Source organism: Gymnodraco acuticeps, unplaced genomic scaffold (assembly GCF_902827175.1).
Source record: "Gymnodraco acuticeps unplaced genomic scaffold, fGymAcu1.1, whole genome shotgun sequence".
In the NCBI taxonomy this organism is placed as follows: Eukaryota; Metazoa; Chordata; class Actinopteri; order Perciformes; family Bathydraconidae; genus Gymnodraco; species Gymnodraco acuticeps.
Genome location: NW_022990869.1, coordinates 202,958 through 227,180, shown reverse-complemented (window position 1 = coordinate 227,180; position 24,223 = coordinate 202,958). Strand labels below are relative to the sequence as shown.

At 40.1% G+C, this 24,223-nt stretch overlaps 3 protein-coding genes and 2 non-coding genes across 5 annotated transcripts in view; all 5 read left to right on the top strand.

Annotated features, from left to right (window-relative positions):
* Nucleotides 1-5,639, top strand: part of pik3c2a (phosphatidylinositol-4-phosphate 3-kinase, catalytic subunit type 2 alpha) — a 74,889-nt gene extending 69,250 nt beyond the window's left edge. Inside the window, exons 31-33 of the mRNA XM_034233306.1 lie at nt 1,377-1,483; nt 2,725-2,850; nt 3,680-5,639. Of these exons, the coding sequence (XP_034089197.1) occupies nt 1,377-1,483; nt 2,725-2,850; nt 3,680-3,862 (416 nt within the window). The 3' untranslated portion in view covers nt 3,863-5,639. The remainder of the gene's footprint in view (nt 1-1,376; nt 1,484-2,724; nt 2,851-3,679) is intronic.
* Nucleotides 5,640-7,862: 2,223 nt separating this feature from the next.
* rps13 (ribosomal protein S13) lies at nt 7,863-11,080 on the top strand. The gene is made up of 6 exons (XM_034233340.1): nt 7,863-7,971; nt 8,499-8,547; nt 8,634-8,712; nt 9,749-9,918; nt 10,356-10,456; nt 11,005-11,080. The coding sequence occupies exons 1-6, from the start codon at nt 7,949-7,951 to the stop codon at nt 11,036-11,038; spliced, it is 456 nt and encodes a 151-aa protein (XP_034089231.1). The 5' UTR covers nt 7,863-7,948; the 3' UTR covers nt 11,039-11,080.
* Nucleotides 9,258-9,385, top strand: LOC117557486. The gene has a single exon (XR_004570728.1). It is a non-coding gene; the product is annotated as a small nucleolar RNA SNORA19 (small nucleolar RNA).
* Nucleotides 10,592-10,719, top strand: LOC117557487. The gene has a single exon (XR_004570729.1). It is a non-coding gene; the product is annotated as a small nucleolar RNA SNORA19 (small nucleolar RNA).
* A 588-nt stretch (nt 11,081-11,668) lies between the features above and the next one.
* On the top strand, nt 11,669-16,456 carry ppp1r15b (protein phosphatase 1, regulatory subunit 15B). Its single transcript, XM_034233294.1, has 3 exons — nt 11,669-12,200; nt 13,400-14,664; nt 15,522-16,456. Exons 1-3 carry the CDS (start codon nt 11,999-12,001, stop codon nt 15,729-15,731), a joined length of 1,677 nt encoding a protein of 558 aa, XP_034089185.1. The 5' UTR covers nt 11,669-11,998; the 3' UTR covers nt 15,732-16,456.
* Nucleotides 16,457-24,223: the final 7,767 nt, after the last annotated feature.

Genomic DNA, 24,223 nt, shown 5'->3' with positions numbered 1-24,223 from the left:
TCTTCTTCATGTCTCTTCTACATCAACATGTGTCCCCTCTACTCCATGTCTCTTCTACATCAACATGTGTCCCCTCTTCTTCATGTCTCTTCTACATCAACATGTGTCCCCTCTTCTTCTTGTCTCTTCTACATCAACATGTGTCCCCTCTTCTTCTTGTCTCTTCTACATCAACATGTGTCCCCTCTTCTTCATGTATCTTCTACATCAATATGTGTCCCCTCTTCTTCATGTCTCTTCTACATCAATATGTGTCCCCTCTTCTTCATGTCTCTTCTACATCAACATGTGTCCCCTCTTCTTCATGTCTCTTCTACATCAACATGTGTCCCCTCTTCTCCATGTCTCTTCTACATCAACATGTGTCCCCTCTTCTTCTTGTCTCTTCTACATCAACATGTGTCCCCTCTTCTTCTTGTCTCTTCTACATCAACATGTGTCCCCTCTTCTTCATGTATCTTCTACATCAATATGTGTCCCCTCTTCTTCATGTCTCTTCTACATCAATATGTGTCCCCTCTTCTTCATGTCTCTTCTACATCAACATGTGTCCCCTCTTCTTCATGTATCTTCTACATCAACATGTGTCCCCTCTTCTCCATGTCTCTTCTACATCAACATGTGTCCCCTCTTCTCCATGTCTCTTCTACATCAACATGTGTCCCCTCTTCTTCATGTCTCTTCTACATCAACATGTGTCCCCTCTTCTTCATGTCTCTTCTTCATCAACATGTGTCCCCTCTTCTCCATGTCTCTTCTACATCAACATGTGTCCCCTCTTCTTCATGTCTCTTCTACATCAACATGTGTCCCCTCTGTGTAAAGAGACTCTGAAAGTTTCAGGAAAAAAGTTTCTCTCTCTTTTTGATCCATTTCTATAAAAACCTGTCTGAAAATGAGCTGATCAGATTTTGGCCACTTTATGATGTCATAACGATGTGTTGGCTTGTGTAACCGTTAGCCAATCAGTAACCAAGGTAACCCCCCCCCCCCCTTATCACCTGGATCTCCTCCTAGAGCACCATTGAGTTCTTTGTAACCAAATCTCTCTCAGAGGGGCGTGGGGAGGGGCTCCTTATTTTCATCTAAAGTAACAGACAGAGAATCAGCACTTTGGAAACAGGGCTGAAACAGAGGGGATTATGGGTAATGCTGCAATGATCTGTTTGGTGTTTCAGCCAATCAGAGACATGTTTTGTATATATCTGAGACCTATAATATATTGATGAAAAACAGTATAATAGGGGACCTTTAATAAATAATTGTAGTAATTTATTGGGTAATGAGGACTTTCTACCTCTGACTAAAGGATGTGTTTGTTCCTTTTTAATTTGTTTTTGTTGTAACTATTTCCTGTTTGTGATGATTTGTTGCAGAGCCTCCTCCGAGTCCCACCTCTGGTCGGGTGGAAGGAGAAGTGAAGCTCTCGATCTCCTACAGGAACAGCAACCTCTTCATCATGGTCATGCACATCAGAGATCTGGTAAATAGACGTTATTTAATACTGTCGTGGTTTCCTTCCTTCCTTTTTCTTTCAAGCCACTAGACACCTTAAACAGACATGTTTAACTTGTTTCCTTTCCTTTATATTACGTACAGTTGAAGAGTTGCTTGGCCTCCGATGGTTTGGATGATGTTATGCGATGTGTTTGCTCAAAATAAAATAACAAACTTCACTCGTGCAACAAAGAACAGAAGCCTAATATTCAAAACAAAGAGGCAAAAATGCACTTTTTTATGTCTTATATACATAAATGTGTCCCCGGTGTGTCAGGGAACTCACGCAGCGTCAGAAAATAAAACCCTCTCTCTTTTCCTCCGTACCCAAATCTCTAAAAACGGGGCAACAACGGAGCTGATCCAGATTTGCGTCCGATATGACGTAATATCTGAGATGCGGACCCACGGCCCAATCAGAAACGTTGCTATCAGAAACAATGCCTGACTGTTTTGGACGTAATATGGTCGGTGTTTACATTAGCATCGCTAACACTCAGAGCTAACCTGCACTGGAGAGCATGTGTGTGAAGAAGCAGGAAATGAAAAGGAACTCATCTTGTGGTATAACCGGCAAGAGAGAAAGCCTTAGAGCTCCATACTGTTTCAGAAACAATCCTTGATAATCCATGATATGGCGTTTCATCACGGCAGCATTTAGTTTAGACAGTAGCTGCCGGGTCCCGCATGAGCTCAGACCCCTCCTTTTTTTAAATCAATTTTAAAGCTTTATACCCCAAATCAGCACTTTTGAAACAGGAAGTGAAACAGAGGGATATGAGGCATGGCTAGAATGGGTGATCTATTATGAGCAAAACACTTCATAGACATGTTTTTTATATTTTTTTATATATCTGAGACCTATGCTGTTTCCTAAAAATAGCATGATAGGTAAGTTTAAGTATTAAGTATTCTTTCTTTCTTGATAAGGCTTATATAACTTAATAACTTAAAGGGTAATTGGACGGTTCAAAACTGTTCCTCGACGGCGTCTTTCTGACAGGTTGCCCATCACTGTCACTCTAAAGGAGGCCCTGTGGGAATTGTAGTCTTTTATAGTGTGTTGACTACAGACGTCACAATTAGGTGGCCTTTCTTATAAAAACAAAAAACTGGCTCTAACAAATACAGATGCTCAAAAACTGCTTTGACAGGAAGTTGTCTTGTTTGTTTGTTTTTGGTTTATCTACCTGTTGTCCTTATATGAATCTCTCTGCTTGCCTTCAGGTTTCTGAGGATGGAACAGATCCCAACCCTTATGTGAAAACCTACCTGCTTCCAGATCCACACAAGACCTCCAAACGCAAGACAAAGATCTCGAGGAAAACCAGGAACCCTACTTTCAATGAGATGGTTAGGAAATACTCAAATGCACTTTGCCTGCATTTTTATACTTGATGTTATATTCCTAAACTCAAGAACCATGGTTTTGTTTATATAAATGTAAGCATAATGCAGGGAGATCTTTCTTTTGATAAGTACATTCTGTTATCGGAGGATGCATTGAGTTACATTGTAAAACGTTTGAGCTTTATTCTATAAAAATGAATACAGGGTGAAGGTAAATTACAACACTATCTTGATGTGTTAAGACGCAATTTTGTTACATTTAACTTCCAAACACTAGCTCTTAGAAGCTTAAAAACATAATACAACATATACTACAACATATTTAAAAATAAAAACAATCATTTATTTCCCATTAATTAATGTATTATTTATTTGTTTATTCCACGCATGGCAGTGATTTTAAAACAAAACATGTACACTTATACAGGTTTTTGTTTTCTATAGCGCATCAGGCAGAGGGAATCTTATTTACCTGCCACTTCTTAAAATAAATTATGAATTGTAATGCTCTCCCCCCAGCTGTCAGAGGGGGCAGAGCAGACTTAAAAGATTTGGCAGAGCGCTATGATAGGCTCTTGGGAATAGAGCGAAGTGATTGGTTAAGCTGGAGAGTGACGGCCCAGATCACTTATTGAGAGGAGAGAGAGTAGTTGCGTGGGAATAGTAAATGAAGAGTAAAGACGGTCTTCCTGGTTGAACTTACGCTGAGCTTCATTAGATATTATTCCATCCTGCTGGTCTGAATTGCCTACATTACATTGCATTTCAATTTTGATTGAACTCCATGTCTATCAGGACACTTTACTCACTCCCCCCTCCTCTTCCTCCACAGTTGGTGTACAGCGGCTACAGCAAGGAGACCCTGGGTCTGCGGGAGCTCCAGCTGAGCGTGCTGAGTGCCGAGTCGTTGCGAGAGAACTACTTCCTGGGCGGCATCACGCTCAGACTCAAAGACTTTGACCTCAGCAAGGAGACGGTCAAGTGGTACAAACTCACGGCCGTCCCGTACTTCTGAAACCTGCCTGCGCCGGAGCGGGGAACGACTCTGTGTCTGCAGGAGAAAAAACAACTGCATTCACTTCATATGGGAACGGCGGCAGATGCAGCCTTACCTGAAAATACTAGTCACTGTATTTAATGGTTCATGAAAATACTACTATTTTTCTGACATAATCAGATTTAAGGTATAGGCAGTGATATTTGTTTTAAACCTAACAAACCAAATGGACTGTTTGTTAATACATCATGGCAGGCTACAGAGCGCTTGTTGCTTAAAACCATGCATCACTATGTACATACTGATCAGTCACAACCTGGTTCTAAAGAGTCTCATCAAGGTGGCTCCCACCAAGTTATTGCTTATAATAATGATGATGTTCCTATAGTGGTTATTCCCATATGACATGAATGCAGACTCCTCCCGACGCACCCTAAGAAGGCGACCGTTTCACAAACCCTCAGAGTGGAGCCTGCTCTCCTCTCTTCCCATCTTTAACTAAACAAGATTGTTTCTGTGACAAACAATCTTCTCTTATTGTGTCTCTCTTTTTCCTAAACTATAACAAAGAGCTGTAATGTTTTGTACATTTTGATATTAGAGGACCAAAATGGCTTACTTTCAGAAGAGTATATATAGATTGACATGTTTATTTTTTAAGGAATAGAAAGGGGGCTCATTTTTACATTTTCCTTGTTAATTTTCTACATAGACAAATAGGAGGCGTCAGGGTTTCCTGCTTTGCAGCAGACACTTCTGGGTAGAGTAGTCCAACACATCAGATTCCAGGAAATCAACAGTGACCTTATGATTCCCCACGAAAGTGCCAAAAGTAACGAGAAGGACGGCGAATCAAATCACTCTCCGAGGAGGAACAGGGTGCCTTCGTTTGTGCTCACAATCCCTTTTTAATGCTCAACCTGGCCTTATTGCTAAATATATTTTAATTACAATGAGATGTGTCCTTATTAAAAGTTATAGCAGTAGTTCTGCCAGAGCAGGTCTGAAGGTTTTTGTAAGAGTGGGCTTCCACTAAACGCACACTACCAGGTCTTTCTCTCGTGTTCTTACTTGACTATTTTCACACAGCACACCAAAAGAGGAATTTGTTTCATAAGCTTTGTATCACGTTCTGGATGAAGAGACAATGGTTGCTTGATGACGCTGATCAAAAGTCAGTTCTGTGTTTCCTTCAGGTGGTTCGAAACCATAATTCAGACTTTTCAAAACGCAGTTTAGGGACTGAGTTCAAACTGGAGTCTGGACAGGAGGCAGTCTGAGGCTGCAATACCACACTGTGGTGTAATGACGCCATTAAAAGTAACTGGGTAACTTGTTTATAACTGCCAGTGAAGTCCAGATCCACGTTTATAGGATATTTCAGTTAAAGAACACTCTGAATTTTGAGGACATTTCGAGCAAACCTTTCTCAGATCATTGCTGAAAAGGCAACTTTGACTTAAAACATCTTCACAAAAAGGGAACAAGTTTCTGAGCATTAGCTGCTTCCTCTCGCTAACTACAAATCTAAAGTTGTTATTAATGTTTAATAATGAAATGAAATGTATCGAAAAGATTAGATATTCAAGACAACTATGATCTAAGAGCATCACTCACACTATGATATTAGTGACTTGATCCACTCTTTTAGTGACTGTACAAAGAAAGCAAGCAGAGTTTGTATTAACATGGCCAGTTATTTATTATTAATTGGTGACCTGTAACCCGAATGGATCAGTGTGTACTGTAATCCCTCTTTCCTGAAGCAAATTAAATGTTTTTGGAACAAATGTCATGCGACTCCTTGTTTGTTTGTTGTATAAAGTTCTGCACAATATTGACGTATCTAGCCATGTTTTCCAGTGTCTCATTATTATGATTATTGACTGTAGAATCAAATTGTTACAAAGATTAAACAGGATTTACTGTAACCTGAATTATTTACAGCTTCACATTTTGGGGAGGGACATTTATTGAATACAGGGGCCTATTTGATGGCATCCAACCAGAGCAAATACAAATGGATCTACATTGAAATGTGTAACAAAAATGTGTTTTAAAAAAATCAGAAAATCAGCATGACTTCATGACAATGTAAAATGAGCAGTTTGATCAACATTCAATGTCTTATATGTCTTATTTTTGAACATGCAACTGAGAAAATAAGTTTGAGTAGTTTTAATTTGCTCAACAGCACAATAACAAAGAAACATACACCCAGAGTTTGGGGATAAATACATTACATCATAACAAATAAAATCAGACATTTACATTATAATATTTACACATATATTAAGAGTCTTTAACCCTTTAACAGCCAGCGCCACCGTTTGGTAGAGCACATTTTGTGTCTTGATATGTTGTTGGAAAAAAAATTAAAAAGTGTAACTCCATCTGATTCAGCCAGCTCTACCGTTTGGTTGACATGTGATGCACAAAACAACCTCTAGATGGCACTGTGGTTCGAACAGAATGCCCTTCAGCTAGCTTCCACTGAGGACGTTGGCATGCTAAAAATCACTCCTGAAGAAATCACTCTTTTTGGTCAACTTTTGTAAGGTGACCATATCATTTTTGACATATGTTAGTGTCAGAGCACTGACTGAACATAATTAGATAACTTGGTGGTGCACAAAAAAAGTTTTTACAAGGGTGTATTTATTTTTTTGAAAATATGCTCAACCAATCGGTCGAATTGGCCTTTTTTGGTAAACTAGCAATATGACTTTTTCAGAGTTTCAGAGATGTTTTCCAATAAAATATGGTAAATAAATAGCTAGATTCATATTACTAAATCTAGTACTGTCTTATGAGTCTCAGAGTGAAAGAGTGATAATAATTTATATAGCACCTTTCATGCATGGCATTCAGCCCAAAGTTGCACACAGATGAGCAAGTTTTGCTGTTAGGCCAGTGGTTTCCTGTTAGGCCAATTCAGCATATACAGTAAGATAAGCAAGTTTTTTTTTTGCTATGAAAAACACTTAACATTACTTTTTTACAATTATAATTTATTATCTTTTATGAATATATCTGGTTGTATATATTGCTCATTTTCCATAAAATAATTTTTTTTATTTCAGTTTGTGTTTTATTTGAGTTTGATGTATACACATACTGTACTGTATGATGAAAATGCACTTTTACCATAAAAGGCCAGCTCGACCAGTTGGTAGAGGCTCATAAAAACAAAACTGTGTGGTCAGTCAAAAAAAAAAAATTGTTTGTGGTTATTTATGTCCCATTTACGGAAGAGGATTAGGGCCACATAAAAACAAAATTTGTGAGGATTTGAAAAAAAAAATCAGAATTCTGATTTTTTTTCTCAGAACAAAAAATAATAATGTTTTTTTCAAATCCTCACAAAAAAAAAATGTATGTGGCCCTAATCCTCTTCCGTACCCATTTGATAAAAAAATGCAAACAAATAATTTGTACATAGCTTTTTTCTTGGTCTGGTAGTTAAAGGGTTAAGGATGTTGAGTTTTTAGTGTGCTGACTAGTTTGTGTGTTATCTTGCATTGCATCTTGGGCATTAATACAAACTTAAAATAAAGGTTTACTGTAATTAACTTTCCTTTTATGAATGTGCCATTTGGCTGAGAAGATAAAACGTTTTAAGATGTTCTGATTTTGTTCTGAAATGTATCTTTTTCGTTAATGCTATATAGGCTACGACTATAATAACATGACAGGTCTCCCTTGAAAAAGAGATCTATGATCTCAATGGGACCAATCTGATTAAATAAAGGTTTGAAATGAAATGAAATGAAATGAATGACCTTGTAGTCAGTGGTGGAATGTTTTGTAGGATGATTTACTTTAGTACTACACTTCGGTAACATTTCCACGTGTACTCCACTACATTTAGAAGCCAATATTGTTATTTTGTACATTTTCCTTCAAAACATTAATTACCTGTTATTTTATTTGCGGTATTTCAATGTATTTCTATGCTATTACTGTGTATTATAGTTAATAACAATTTCTTCTAACTCTTGATGCGTCAAGAAAGCTTTTGGCTGCGTCATTGCGTCACGTCCGGCGCAAGTGCAAAATACCGTTTTCTGTCGCGTGTGCGGCCTCTCTTCCTCAACCGCCATCATGGGTCGCATGCACGCTCCCGGGTGAGCTCTCTTTTTATCATATAAAGTGAGAATATTGTGTCTATAGATCGATTTTTACGGCACGATAGAGTTTGTAAACGTGTTATGGATGTACGAGGAGCAAATTGAGCTCTTTAATCCAGCTTTGAGACGAGGAAATAACTAACATTTTCGCACGCTCACATCGACATCCTTCTCCGGCTAGCTGTTAGCATGTTAGCATTAGCTAACAGCAAAGCCAGCTAACAACGATGTTGCTGTTTTAGCCTTTAGTTAGACAGTAAGATAAGTCGCATTAACAGCACAAATGGACATTTTCCTCATGTAATTGAAGAATAAATTAAACCCTTGTATTAAAAGCACTTGACGTCCAGATTTAGACTAGTTATCTCCGACACGAGTTTAAAGCTAACGTTAGCACAGCCCTCACCCTTCATTAGCTCCCCAGGTACAGATCAAAACTAGAGTTGTTGTCCTTTAACGCTTTTATTCATGCCTGTAATGTTTGCTTTCATGTCTAACTAGTCGCTTGTCTTTCTCTCCTACAGAAAGGGCTTGTCCCAGTCAGCTCTGCCTTACAGGCGCAGTGTGCCCACTGTAAGTATACAGACATTATATTGGAGGATCTTAATGTTTCTGAGCCGATTTGATCAATTTATAAATCATTTAATTATTTCTCGCAGTGGCTGAAACTCACATCTGATGATGTCAAAGATCAGATCTTCAAGCTGGCCAAAAAGGGCCTGACCCCCTCTCAGATTGGTAAGTTTCTATCAGACTCGAGGTCTAGAAAATGTATTTATATATTGTTGTAAATGCTCTTGCTAGACATGAACACACATTGCTTGATCGAGTTTCCGACCGGCAACTTTAACGTTACTTGGTCTGCATGTTGAAGTTATCCTCACTCGTGAAACAGTACACATGGGTGTAACAATTAGAATCCTTTATTTCAAATGTCAGCACGTTTTTATCTGGGGAAATCGTGCCATGGTGTGACCCCTGTCCGGGCACATTTTGTGAGTTTCACCCAATAGTCAAAATCAATTTGATTAGACAAAGCTAATGATAACATGCGTTTGTTTTTTTTACTATGTGCTGTGCAATTAATATATCTTTAGAGGACCAAGATGCACCTTTGCTGTATAACTTTACATTATCACTTATCAAGGGTACAGAGAAAGTTGGGCAACTATCTGACCCAAATCGAGACATGACATATATATTTTTATGAGACTTTATCACCATCTGACTTGTGGGACATCCCATTACATTGTGATACTCCTGTTCTTTATATGAATGTAAAGATGCACAAATCATTGTCCTGCTCTCTCTTTTTTGAGAGTAGTGATATTTCTGTTGTGCTAGAGAAAACGGAGGTAAATTAACAGTAGTGGCTACTTGTGCCACTACTGCCAGTCCCCTCTATACATATACAAGAGTACCGTTGTACATATTTGTTTTGAAGAACTTCTCACTGTTAGAACTAAACATATGATATCTCACCTTGCTCAGGACTTTAATCTGTTTAGGTTTGATTTGATTTTAGCAAGGCACCAGCTACATTTTTTTGTTATAATCTGTAATTCTTTAAACAACACACGTTGGCATTCCCTTTTGCTAAAATGTTTACAAGTTGCCTAAGTTCAGATGGAGAAATCAGATGATCCTCCCAAGTTTAGCTTTTGCTTAATTGTGTGATTCCATCTGTTCTCAGAAGCTCAAAGCACTAAGCAAACGCTCTGTCAGCAACACACGGTGGTGTCTAAGTTTAAAGCGTGTTTCTTGCCTTGTCCAGGTGTTATTCTGAGGGATTCCCATGGTGTGGCCCAGGTGCGTTTCGTCACCGGAAACAAGATTCTGAGAATCCTGAAGACCAAAGGTCTGGCCCCTGATCTGCCCGAGGATCTCTACCACCTTATCAAGAAGGCTGTGGCCATCAGGAAGCATCTGGAGAGGAACAGAAAGGTATACAAAGAACTAGGCCCAGGACAGGTTTTAGAGTGGCATTTGTTGTACTTTGCTGCTGTTACCTTGAGGCTTAGAAAGTCAGTGCTTTGGATGTACATCCCTAGCATACAAGTGATGCCCTGAGTGAGCAGGCCACAAAATAACTTGTAATATGTTCTGATCTGTAATATACACCTGCCGCTTAATGTTTTGCACAACTTGCATAAGCAGGCTGTTCTGACTGTATTCAAATGTAATTGACATTGTGATTCAATTTCCTTTTTTTTGTGAAATTCGGCACTAGGCTTTAACATATAGTGCTTAACGAATAAGATGCAAAGAAACCTGCATCAGTGAGTGTGCTTTTGGTATAGGCAGTAAAATGGCTCGAGTTGGGTGTATGTATATTCAAAGGCTTGTTGCACTTCACACTCATTCTGTTATTATTCTTGCAGGACAAGGATGCCAAGTTCCGCCTGATTCTCACCGAGAGCAGGATCCACAGGTTGGCCCGTTACTACAAGACCAAGAGAGTACTGGCCCCCAACTGGAAGTAGTACGTATTGCTTCTGCTTTGGGAAGCTTTCCTTTTTGATTTGAAAAGTCAATTAAATATTTGTTATGACATGGTAAACTCAATAATGTCTTAGACTTGTAACAAAATGGTCCACATGGTCTGTTTAAACATAAGATGCACAAATCATTGTCCTGCTCTTCTCTTTTTAGAGTAATGATATTTCTTTTGTGCTAGAACAAAATGGAGGTAAATTAACAGTACTGGCTACATGTGCCACTACTGCCAGTCCCCTTCACACAATCAATTAGATATTTTATTTGTTTTCTACGATGTTCAATAATGTTTTAGGCAATGGATTACCGGCCATTTTGTAGACAAGTGTTTTAGGTTCATATATACTTCAATATATGGAGTGGCATTGTTTATAATAACAATAAAAAGGGTAGAAACATACACATGACCAGATGTTTGTCACTATTTAGACCAGTAGTACCTTTTTCTCCCTTCATGAGATGCATGTTAAAAATAAACTGATAGCCATTTTGAGAAGTGCTCCCTCTAATGGTATGTTTTCTTTCTGTTTACAGCGAGTCCTCAACAGCTTCTGCTCTGGTGGCATAAACGCTACACATTTTGGATAATAAAGAGTTAAATTGGAAATTGCTCCTGTCTTTTGTTGGTTACTGTTTGACAGAACTTGTTTAAATACATTTTACATCTATGATTTTACTGAGTATATAAAATACAAAAAAAAATTGCAGCATGTAAAACAAAGTATCACACATGAGGGGGAAGAGTAGAACATAAACAATGTAATATAAACATCTCAAAATGGCTTTAAACTATCTGACAAATAAAACACTAATGAAGGGATATGCTCTAGAAATTGAGATATAGATGTGTTGGTAAATTAACAAACCCTAACCCAGTCACTGCTCTTAACACTAGGATGGGTCACATGCAGAGAAACCGTTTTGTTACTAGTACCTGTACTATGTAATGACAAAAGTAAAAACAAATAAAAATGTTAGACATTTCCTTATGGGGAAAGTAAAACAAAAATCGAAATCCTCCTCCCCCAGGATATTTTTACTGTACATGTTGTGTTTTTTGAAAACACTCCTCTTTCACATCAAGTTTTCACTTTCAGACCATACTATAAAAAGTGTTTCCCCAGAAGACTGATAACATGTTTCAAGAGGTTTCTCGATCGCGGCGGAATCTACGGGTAATTTCCATGCGTCAATTTACGTAACGCTTGGGAGGAGCTTTGTTACGTGAGGTACGGTTGGTTTGGGGAGTGACAGCCGTGGTGACCAATCACAACTGCGCCTGACGTCACGCTGAATATATAAAACGGAGTGGTGTTGCAATCCGTAGACAGACATTCAACTACTACAACAACGAAGACAACACAAAACATGGAGAAAATACCTGAGAGTATTTGACGAAGGAAAGCAAAAAAAATGGCACATATTTGCCGGAAGATGAAGCGACAGCATATCGACGCATACCTGTCACTGACAACTACGCGAAATCTCTTGGTTTTTGACGAGGAGTACCAAAATACGTGAGGATTTTATGTCAACATCAACCGTCATGATACAAGGAGAAGTCAAAATGGCTACGACGGTTGGTTCCGAGAAGGGTTCTGAAAGGACAGCGATGGAGAGGTTCGGCTGCGGGGGGATGGCGCTTCTGCCCTGGACTAAACAAATGCTCACCGTGCTCTGGGAACAGCTTCGACTTCTGGTTCAGGTCATATACTACACCTTCATTTCAGGTACGAAAAGAGTATAATAAAATACGTTCATTTCGGGTCTGGGTGTAGTTTTGTATTCGTTTTAACTACTCCAATTACAGTGTAGCTTGGAACGTTAACCGTTGGGACTTTTTTACGTACATTTAAAAAGTCCAGAAACCGTTGAGTCTATATTTGTACCATTAAAGATATGACGTCGCTTAATCATTAATACACTTAATCATAATAACCCTAAATAATGCCTTATAAGGTTACAGGAAGTGTGTTTTGCCTTGTTATATATTTTCGTGTTAACGTCCTAATCTTCTTACCTACAGCTATTTTAGCCGTTGAGAATAAGTATTTATTACTACATTAAACAGTATTTATTACACTGTACAATATTGAATTTGACATTCTGTTCTTGTTTATCTTATTCTATTTTACATGTTTTGTACTTACTTGGTCACTTGCAATATACTCTGCAAGATTTAGCTTATTTTATTTGACATGTTCCATTAAATTGGTCTTGCAACCTAATATTGCACTTGTTTGTATTACTCTGTTCTTGCACGTTAAAACTTATTTTGTTTTTTTAAAATATATATGTCTCGTATTTATTTGTGCATTGTTAAAGGAGCCTGGGGCTTTCATTGCCATACACTAGCTACTGTGCATAAGTATGACAATAAAGCCTTTGAATCCTTGGATGTAATAGTCGTCCAATGTTTTGACTTCATCCCATGTTTTTCTCAAAACTTTCCTGGTTTGAGCACTTTGTAAAACTGTTTCGTGATTAAGTGCTTATACAAAAAACTGTAGCTTATTAATATAGTCGAGTTTAGTGATTGTACTTTATGATCCTTCCCATGCTATCATTTCCCCTCTAAATTCCATGTGGTGCTACATAGAGAGTTTTATAAAGTGTAATTGTTATGTTTTAAATAGTTAGTGACTGTTCTTTTGTCAGAATTAACAGTTCAAAAGCAAGTATCATGTTAGATTAAACATGCATTAACATTAACTCTAAAATGCCTGCTACAATCAAAGACAGATGACCTTTCCTAAGTGGGTTTTAGAAACAATTTATTTCTCAGTTTAATCAAATGACCGTTTGAAAAGAATGCAAAGAACAGAAGCATGGGTTTTTAGAGTGAGTGTAATGAACATTAAGGAGATCATAATTGAACTGAATATAAATTCTACAATTTTTTTATTTAAATCTGTTTTTCTCTTTCCAGTTTTCCAGATGTTCAGGTTTGAGGTTCACGTTAGAATCACAGACGAGACGGGTCAACACATCCAGCACATGACCACGGCCGCAAACCCCACGGAGTCCTTCCTGTTCTCCTCGCTGTTTGACGGAGACAACGGAGTGATGGTTGGAGGTTCAAATCCCCTCTCCAACTTCTGCGCTGACGTGGGCGACTCCTTTGCCGGGAAATCCACTGCCGAGGCCCTCCTGTCCACCCTGCGCGCCGACGACCTGTGCTGCGGACTAGTGGACGATTTTGTGACGGGCAAAGAAGAGGGCATCTTCCTGGGACACCAATCCAGCTGGAAGATGGGCTTCCCCAGCGACTGGAAGATCTTCGTATCGAGCAGCGACAGCTCCAACGACGGCTGCCACAAAAGTAGCGAGAAAGTCCACAAACGGGACACTTCGGAAGAGGAGAGAACTTTTCACTGGAGTAGCGAGGAAGACCAGAACGTAGTGGAATTTGACAGTGAGGAAAGTAAAGCGCTTTGGGAGTCTCTGTCAAAATCCAGTGATCCTTACAACCCCTTCTTTTTCTCTGCGAGCATCTCAACCAACACAACTATGGGCAGAAGTAAAGGCAAAGCGACGGACAGTGAAGCTGACCACCTGTCAGTGAGCAAGGCCATCTGGGTCAGCCGCTCTGACAGCGAGAGCAGTTGGAGCAGCTGGGCCAGCTCGGACAGTTCGAGTCCCAGCATCGATGAGGAGAACGAAAGACTCTTGGAGTTCTTCAGCAGTCCCAATGACCCCTACAACCCCATGTGCTTCACTGCGTCCACACTCAGCAGCAAATCACCTCCAACCAGCGCAGTCTCCAAACCACAGGCCTCCCCTCCTGCTCCCCCCTCCAGGTCCGATACAGACACTGAGGAGAAAGAGAGCAGCTCCCCTCCTTCTTCAGAGGACGACGAAGAAGATCAGCTGTGGAAAGCTCTTTGCCAAAAGGACGACCCGTACCACCCTCTAAACTTCCAGGCCTGCCTCCAGAGCTCCCCGACAACACCGCAGTTTGAAGATACACATCCCCTCGATGTTCACCACCACACAAAAAATCAATCAACAAAGAAAAATAAGTGTGAAAAAACGCCTACAAAAACCAGAGCCAGCAAGCCCTCACTAACAGAGAGGAAGATACAGCATCACTCCCATCCAGACAAGACCGTGGTGCCCTGGAAGAAACCCCGACAAACCCCTCAGTCACCGCCGGAGGAGGAGGAAAGCACGACCAGCAGCACCCAGAAAAAGGTCAATATCTAATAACAATTTCAATATAAACGGCCAGCCTGGATTAGATGAAGTAATACATAAAAGCCCCGCAGTATTTGATGTAAAACTAGTGTACTATGTCTAAACAGAGCATTGCAATCGCCTTAGATGCAAGACAAGGTTAAAAAGATGTAACTATACCACTGTATTCCATGGAAGGCTGAAAAGCTTTAATTGGAAGAAATAAACCCAGTGTCAAAAATAGTTGGCAGTTTTACTTAGAAATTCCCTTTGCCTTTAGTTGGACAGCACTATTATCTCCTCCCAGTTGATTGGCTGCATTGTACAGAGGAGCATGTGATCTGTTATTTAAAAGGAGTACATCATTATCTAAGGAGTGCCTTAGTGCTGACTTTTGCAACCTCTTGTGGCGAGATAAGGGTTAACCCTGCCCGGGATCACTGTTAGAATGAGCTGTTGTTTGTTGTTGGTTAGCAACGCTGCTGGTAGTCATGACTAAGCCAGTCATGTGACTCCAGCGAGTCAGCAGAGAGTTATTGGACTCAGTGTTAGTTGTTATGGTTATTTTGAATACTTTGACACCCGGTTTCATCAGAGCCAGGAAATAGAGCCTGAGGCAGAGAAACAAGTCTGACTGATCACACGCCTCTGTAAACAGTCAGTCAGTGCGGGGAAAGTACGTGGCTTTCACAGAGTCATTTAAGGGGTATTTTCAAATTGGGTTTGACCTATTTCGAACTAAGATCTGAGTTGATAAAACATCTACTGAGTGATATTGTCTTCTCTTCATCAGGAGCACGTTACAATCCCTAAAGAAACATAACAAATGTACCAGACTTAATTCAATATTCATCTTCATTTCCTCTGGATTTCAGGTGCGATTTTCTCCTCTGGTCCAAGTCCACGTCATGCGCACCTGGCCGTTTGCTCGCCAGGCGTCTCGCAAAGGACACTGGGAGGAAATGGTGCGAGACCGGGACCGCTTCAGGAGGAGGGTCCAGGAAACCGAGCAGGCCATCGGACACTGCTTCTCCCAGGAACACAGAGAGAAGCTGCGGGCGTATCGGCACGGTGCCTTGAAATAAAATAAAGTCCCGAACACTGAATGTTTTATTTCCTTTTCGGATGAGAACTTGTGATTGGTTGCAATGCAACAGTGATTTTGATTTTAGGCCAATTAGAAGAACTTGATGTTAGGCCAAATCAATGTTCGGTGTCGAGTTGAACAACCTTTTACCTCAGAAGGTTTTTTACATTTTGTGACTGTTGCACTGACTGACACTTTCTCTTAAGCTCAGCATTGACGTGTGGAATGTTGTTTTTGTATGCCTTATATACTGACCTAGTAATGTAACCTATTTATGCCCTATGGAGCTTGTTGTTCATTTTTTACAGTTGCTTTTATCCGTTTGTGTTTTTGTATGTTTAAAAAAAGTACAGTGGTGAATGTAGACGCTTAAAGTAGGTGATGGTATCGTAAGAGAGCAGAGTGTTACAGTACGAAGTGTTTTGTTTAAGCATGGTGTTGAAATATGAAGTTCTGGTACGATTCTTGTTTTATTGTTCGAATATTTAATTTGAAGTTTTTGATAATTCAGTTTGGTTTTGTGTTTTCCTGTTTGATGGTCAATAGCACTGAGTGAGATGTCTATGTTTATTGTTATATTTACTTGAAAGATACAAACACTTTGTCCCATGTGACTCAGCTTCTCATGGTAACATCATGCGCTCCCAAATATGTCACACAAATCATCTGTGGTAAATCTGTCAGCGGGTGCTTCGACAAACCAATAAAATGTGTTACACTGTATCGTTGTCTTCCCTTTTGAAATGTTTTACAACTAGCTCCACAAACAGGGAAGAGATTCCCTTTCTACTCAAAACAACAGACAGAAGGACTGCTTTCCCATCTGCTCCTTCCTGCTGAGTGAACAGCAAGGTCCCAGAGGTCATGGCAATTACACACTGGGTCAAATTCCTCATTGGGTCTTTTTTTAAATGAGGAGATGTGTGCAGTAGCGCACGTACCAGCTGTGACAGCACTATTGTAAGGACACATTCTGTGGAAACGCAGCCCCTTCTGATAAAGAGATGTGATAACAAAGCAGCAGGTGAAGTCAGCACTTTGAGCCTCACCCGAACAAACCAGTCACTTTACACAACACTACACAAGCACCTGTGTGACATCCACCTGGTGAGACGGGGCTACTGTTCCCGTTGCTGGTTGTTTCTTGTTAGATGTATATTAAAGACCGTTTTAGGTATGGGCATTACAAGTGGGGCGTGGCATTGGGTGAACATTGCTATGACTCTCAAATCATACAAATATAGTCATTGATGCCTTTAAACCATCAGTAACATGTATCCTGGATGTCTATAAAGAGTACGCTCATCAATGATATTCCTCTCTCTCTCCCTCACACACACACACACACACACACACACACACACACACACACACACACACACACACACACTCAGGAGCTTATAATTTCCCAGAGGGCTTTGTGTCTCCGTGCAGACTAACTGCTGTAACGCTGTCGTAAGATAAGGGTTAAAAAACACCAAGTATGATGAAATGACTTTCCACAGGGATGAAATCAATTAGCAACACACACACACACACACACACACACACACACACACACACACACACACACACACACAAAGCATGGTGTAAAGGTGAGCAATTGCTGACACTGTTGCTCTGTCGGCCCAGCGGTGGGTCTTCTGCTGAAGTTGCCCCCCCCCCTCATGTTGTGCATGTAATTGATCTCCTGCTGCTCTTGCACAAAGAAAAACAAAGGTTCACTGAGGTTAGTGGTTCAAAAAAACATATATTCGTTTTTTAATGTGAAAAGACTTTGGTTATGATTTGATAGCATCATTAAACCTGTTTCACTGGAGCATTTAAACAGAGGACGGCTGCTCTGGTACGAAATGAGGAAACCATTTTCAAGGAACTGTTTTCAATAAATGAAAATCCCTTTTTAATTAAACGGGGAATAGCGCCAACATCCAAGGGCTTTTCAGCAGAGCAGTCAGCCCAAAGTCCAGACTGAAGATACAAGAACAGCTATAGTGATTCAAGAGAAATATCACATGCACAGACATGTTTTGTATTCATCAGGATACATGGATTTGTTCCAGTGATTTCCCTCCTGATTCCAACTAAAGGAACACGTTTCAGTTAAAGATTTACATATGTGTGTGATGTTGGTGTAAGATCATTTTAGAAGCTTTTTCCAGCTCTGTAAGCCAGTGGACATTGAATGTTTTTTTTGTATCAAACCCTGTTATTTGTTAGGAAGCTCATATGCTATTTCACTACTGATGTGTTCAGAAAGTGTTTTTGCCGCATGATTTCTAACTATCTATCTAGTGTACATTTTCTGCGCCTTTGTTCCTCAAGCTGCTAAACGCTGACCTTTTGACATTAGCTGTGAGCTGAACAACAAACTGTTTATCTTTGCTGTTTCAAAAACACATGCTGATTTGATTATGAGTGAGCTGCTTGTCGTGTTGCTCAAAGGCACTACAGCAACATCCATCAGAAGTCACTGAGCATATGACTCCCACTCACAGGGATATTACACCCTTCTCCTCCCTTGTTGCTGCCACTTCCTTTCTCCTCTTTGAACCCTCTCCTCTCTTTGTCTCCATCTTCCTCCTCCTCCTCCTCCTCTTCCTCTTCATCCTCTCTCCCGATATCGTTAGCTCTGTGGCCTAGCGACCCCGTCTCCAGGCAACCGGCAGGAGTGGCGAGGCGTTGAAAGTATTGCAGGTGATTGCAGCAGCGGGAGAATCAGCAGAGGCAGTGGGTTTCATCCACACACACACACACACACACACACACACACACACACACACACACACACACACACACACACACACACACACACACACACACACACACACACACACACACACACACACACAGACACACACACACTGCAGTTGCCCCTCTCTCTCGTCTGCCAGAGAAGGGTCTCTCCTGGGTCACAATTAGCTGATGATGCAATCCAACCGCAGCTATTGTGTCTGACAGCAAGTTACACACCGTCTGCATGAAATGTAACAAAGCTATGCTTCCTGTTTATCGTGCAAAAACACTTTATTTATATATAATACCAGAAAGAACAACCTGATACTCAAAAATCCACAGCTGGTCTTCCTATTAAATGAAGTTGTTCCATTCATTTCTCTGTTTCACTGATATATGTTCTTATTTTTTGATGAAGATGTTATTAATTGTCCAAAGATTCAATGGCTTTGAATCATAAGCACAATAGCTCCAGCCTGTTCTTGGTGGTCTCATGCCAAGAGTCATGTCTGTGGTGGCCAACCCGTGCGAACGTGCTACAATAGCACAGAAACCTTCAAAAACGATGCAAATATAAAAACACAAATGTGCCACAACACGTGCAAACGAGGAAACATCTTCGCCAACACGTGCATGGCGTAAAGAAAACATTCACCAACTTCACGAAACATGCACGGGTCGGCCACCATACAACACAATGAAAATAAAGAAATAAAGAATAGTGCAAGATAATGATGAAATGGAAACATTGGTGCAAGTAAAATGCAGCAAAAATTAAATGACATACATGTCATATAGAGCAAGATTGGATAAAAACTTAATACTGTACAGTGGAATACAAATACTGTGTATTATAATAACATACAAATAATGAGGTACACTGCAAATAGATGTGTTTTATACATAGGTCAGTGAGTGTGATAGAGACTTCGTAATGTTTTGAGTGTGTCAATTGGGATATGTGCTAAATCTGGCAACAACAAAAAAATCTTTGTTACTAATAATTTATAATAATAATAATACATGGGACTTATATAGCGCTTTTCAGGAAACTCAAAGACGCTTTGACAGAGAATTTAAAAAAAGACCAAAAAACCCCAAAAAAACCAAAGAAATATAATGTTTCGTTTCTTTATTAATTACATCAAATGACAACCAATGCATGTAACATTTAGGCCCCACAGGGGAGTAATGCTTTCACTTAGACCACCTGCTGTGGCTCAGTGATTAACAGAGTGGACTTTAAGGTCTCTTGAGGGGCATTCAAGGGCCTCCAGAAGCCCTCAGCTAATAAAGGGAATGACTCACTTTAAGAGAATAAATAAAAACAACCATTTCAAGAGTAAACACTGTCAGTCTGAATACCACTATGGTCTCCCATACCACTCATTATGACCTAGAAGCTGGTGGATAAACACTTCTTTATTCCAACATGTGTTCATGGGGATTATCGTGACAGACGAGCCAGACGTCACTCTCACTGCTCGGTGTATTAAATACACCGAGCAGTGAGAGTGACGCCTATTGAAATTCATGCTCTGATATAAATACACTGTATTCGTCATGTCCTGTTTCAGCCACTGGAGGACACACCTCTCTTCTGTGGTACGTGACACACACACACGCACACACACACACACACACACACACACACCCACCCGCACATGCACGCACACGCACACACACACAAAAGGTCAAAAAGCGAATGGAATTGTATTGCTGTCAGTATAATGCAGTTCATTTCATTTCATTTCAAACCTTTATTTAGACAGATAGGTCCCTTGAGATCACGGATCTCTTTAAAGTTCAGATAAAAACTGTCACTTCCCTAAGCAGTTAATATGTGGGAAAATAAATACCTAGCATGTTCATAAACACCTTTTATCAGAAGCAGGGTTGAAAGAACATATTTTAAACAAATAAAAGTAGAACTACAGAGTAGAAGGGAATCAGAAACACACTATTTGTACGAGTGAAAATCCTGAATTTAAACCCATTCTTTAGTAAAAGCATCAAAATATATTCCAATAGTACAACAATGTGCAAATGGTCATTTCAGATTAACTTGTATTATTATTTGATTATCACTGCTGATTCATATATATATATATATATATATATATATAGAAAATGTTTTAGATCTTTGAGTTCATCTCATGAAAAATGGGAGCAAAAACAAAAGTGTTGCATTTATATTTTTGTTCAGTGTATATATATATATATATATATATATATATATATATATATTAGGGCTGTCAAACGATTACAATTTTTAATCAGATTAATCACAGCTTAAAAATTAATTAATCATGATTAATCACCATTCGAACTATGTCCAAAATATGCCATTTATTTATGCATATTGTTGTGGGAATGGAAAGATAAATGAAAGAAGGCGGATATATCCATTTAACATACAGTATCTATGTTTATTATAACATTGTTCTGCGTGTCAAAATGAAAGACAGCCCACACACCTATCAATCATCAAACAGTGGGGTCTTAATTCATTACGTGTTGATTTCTATCAACAGGGGGTCGGGGGGCGCGGCGGCTAGTGGAGTACTTCGTGACCACAGTGTGAACGTTGTGATCAGCTGTTTTAGCGCAGTTCTCCAGTGAAGGGGGGGGGGGGGGGGGGGGGGGGGGGAGTCTCCCTCCGCCGTTGGTTGGCGTAGTTTTGGCACAGTTCCGTTGTACAGACCGACGTTAACAGCAGCCCTGTCTGTGCACACGGAGACCGACTCTGTCGTCCGGTGATCTAACCGCCTTTTGGAAAAGCTTCACAAGTACGTCGGTACGCAAATGCGCTTTGTGACACAAGTGACGGTACGCATTTCAGATTACGCACATAACCTGCGTACCAGTTATGTGCACCCCTGTACTACAGCAAAAGTATTCTCCGTCGGGACTTCCTGCAACAACACCACGCCGTTATCAAATATGTTCTATTGAGAAGACGATCACTACGTGACAAAAGTTTTCAAAACCGTGGCTACTGAAATCAATCTTACTAACTGCTGTCAGTGCAATTTACTCCGCGCGAGTTGGCAGACTATATTTTGCTTACTTTAACATCATTTTTCATGGTGGGGCTAAGCCATTTCTTGGTATGGGTGTAGCCTACCCCAGCCATACCCTGGCGCTGCCACTGGTGGCACGTATGGGGCGGGCCATTCTGCACATGCGTTAAATGCGTTAAATATTTTAACGCAATTAATTCAAAAAATTAATTACCGCCGTTAACGCGATAATTTTGACAGCACTAATATATATATATATATATACACTGAACAAAAATATAAATGCAACACTTTTGTTTTTGCTCCCATTTTTCATGAGATGAACTCAAAGATCTAAAACATTTTCTATATACACAAAATAACCATTTCTCTCAAATATTGTTCACAAACCTGAACAAATCTGTGATAGTGAGCACTTCTCCTTTGCCGAGATAATCCATCCCACCTCACAGGTGTGGCATATCAAGATGCTGATTAGACAGGATGATTATTGCACAGGTGTGCCTTAGGCTGGCCACAATAAAAGGCCACTCTGAAATGTTCAGTTTTATCACACAGCACAATGCCACAGATGTCGCAAGTTTTGAGGGAGCGTGCAATTGGCATGCTGACAGCAGGAATGTCCACCAGAGCTGTTGCCCGTGAATTGAATGTTCATTTCTCTACCATAAGCCGTCTCCAAAGGCGTTTCAGAGAATTTGGCAGTACATCCAACCGGCCTCACAACCGCAGACCACGTGTAACCACACCAGCCCAGGACCTCCACATCCAGCATGTTCACCTCTAAGATCGTCTGAGACCAGCCACTCGGACAGCTGCTGCAACAATCGGTTTGCATAACCAAAGAATTTCTGCACAAACTGTCAGAAACCGTCTCAGGGAAGCTCATCTGCATGCTCGTCGTCCTCATCGGGGTCTCGACCTGACTCCGGTTCGTCGTTGTAATCAACTTGAGTGGGCAAATGCTCACATTCGATGGCGTCTGGCACTTTGGAGAGGTGTTCTCTTCACGGATGAATCCCGGTTTTCACTGTTCAGGGCAGATGGCAGACAGCGTGTGTGGCGTCGTGTGGGTGAGCGGTTTTCTGATGTCAATGTTGTGAATCGAGTGGCCCATGGTGGTGGTGGGGTTATGGTATGGGCAGGCGTATGTTATGGACGACGAACACAGGTGCATTTTATTGATGGCATTGTGAATGCACAGAGATACCGTGACGAGATCCTGAGGCCCATTGTTGTGCCATTCATCCACGACCATCACCTCATGTTGCAGCATGATAATGCACGGCCCCATGTTGCAAGGATCTGTACACAATTCCTGGAGGCTGAAAACATCCCAGTTCTTGCATGGCCAGCATACTCACCGGACATGTCACCCATTGAGCATGTTTGGGATGCTCTGGATCGGCGTATACGACAGCGCGTTCCAGTTCCTGCCAATATCCAGCAACTTGGCACGGCCATTGAAGAGGAGGGGACCAACATTCCACAGGCCACAATCAACAACCTGATCAACTCTATGCGAAGGAGATGTGTTGCACTGCGTGAGGCAAATGGTGGTCACACCAGATACTGACTGGTTTTCGGACACCCCCAGACCCCCCCAATAAAGCAAAACTGCACGTTTCAGAGTGGCCTTTTATTGTGGCCAGCCTAAGGCACACGTGTGCAATAATCATGCTGTCTAATCAGCATCTTGATATGCCACACCTGTGAGGTGGGATGGATTATCTCGGCAAAGGAGAAGTGCTCACTATCACAGATTTGTTCAGGTTTGTGAACAATATTTGAGAGAAATGGTTATTTTGTGTATATAGAAAATGTTTTAGATCTTTGAGTTCATCTCATGAAAAATGGGAGCAAGTGTTGCATTTATATTTTTGTTCAGTGTATATATATATATATACTTTACTAATATATGAGTCTTATTTTGCCAACTTTACATGCTGCTTGTTAGCTTTTCATAAGCCTGCATATAAATCACTCTAAACTGAAACTATGATGAAACATAATCATATTATTGATTCGATTTTATATTGTCAATCGACATTTTCAAAGTAACCATGGTTGATTTATAAATGTAGTGCAGTAAAATGAAGATCATTCAACAGAAAAAGATAAATCAAGTAATGTACAGGGGAGTAAATATATTTTGTTACTTTACACCACTGATTATAAGTGCTTTTAAAACTTCATATTAGTACAATGACGGCAGATGATCCAGAAATATATAAATAGCTTTACCACTATGTGTTTAAATGTAATCAGTGGACTTTGCTTGGTTACCATAGTATAAAAACATGTACTGTACCACGTGCAGCTTCCTTCCACACCCAGATGACCATATTTGGATATATGTGTCATAGGACAAGAAAAGAAAACTGTCTAACTGACTGTGTGAGTCTGCTGCCCCCCTCTGGTGAAAGGGAATACATCAAGGTTTTTTATATAGTTATTTACTGTTCATTATAAGTCAAATTGAGAAAAAAATGTTGCTTTAACAATATGTAATTATGGTCTTTTAGTAATATTATACAGCACATCACACACACACACACACACACACACACACACACATATGTACAGGCAAGGTACAACATAATCAACGTAATATGCTACTGTAATGATAGAAAGAGTGAATATATAATAAGATAAATCTAAATCTGAAATGGCCATAGTATCCATTAACATTATAAACTGGATACAAAAAATGCCACACAAAAATATCTAG

Excerpts from the sequence above, each read along its gene's own strand:
- rps13 (XM_034233340.1), top strand. The coding sequence starts at position 7,949 with ATGGGTCGCATGCACGCTCCCGG. Across the intron at positions 7,972-8,498 it reads GGTCGCATGCACGCTCCCGG|AAAGGGCTTGTCCCAGTCAG; the intron begins GTGAGCTCTCTT and ends TCTCTCCTACAG. Across the intron at positions 8,713-9,748 it reads CCTGACCCCCTCTCAGATTG|GTGTTATTCTGAGGGATTCC; the intron begins GTAAGTTTCTAT and ends TGCCTTGTCCAG.
- ppp1r15b (XM_034233294.1), top strand. The coding sequence starts at position 11,999 with ATGTCAACATCAACCGTCATGATACAAGGAGAAGTCAAAATGGCTACG. Across the intron at positions 12,201-13,399 it reads ATACTACACCTTCATTTCAG|TTTTCCAGATGTTCAGGTTT; the intron begins GTACGAAAAGAG and ends TTCTCTTTCCAG. Across the intron at positions 14,665-15,521 it reads CCAGCAGCACCCAGAAAAAG|GTGCGATTTTCTCCTCTGGT; the intron begins GTCAATATCTAA and ends TCTGGATTTCAG.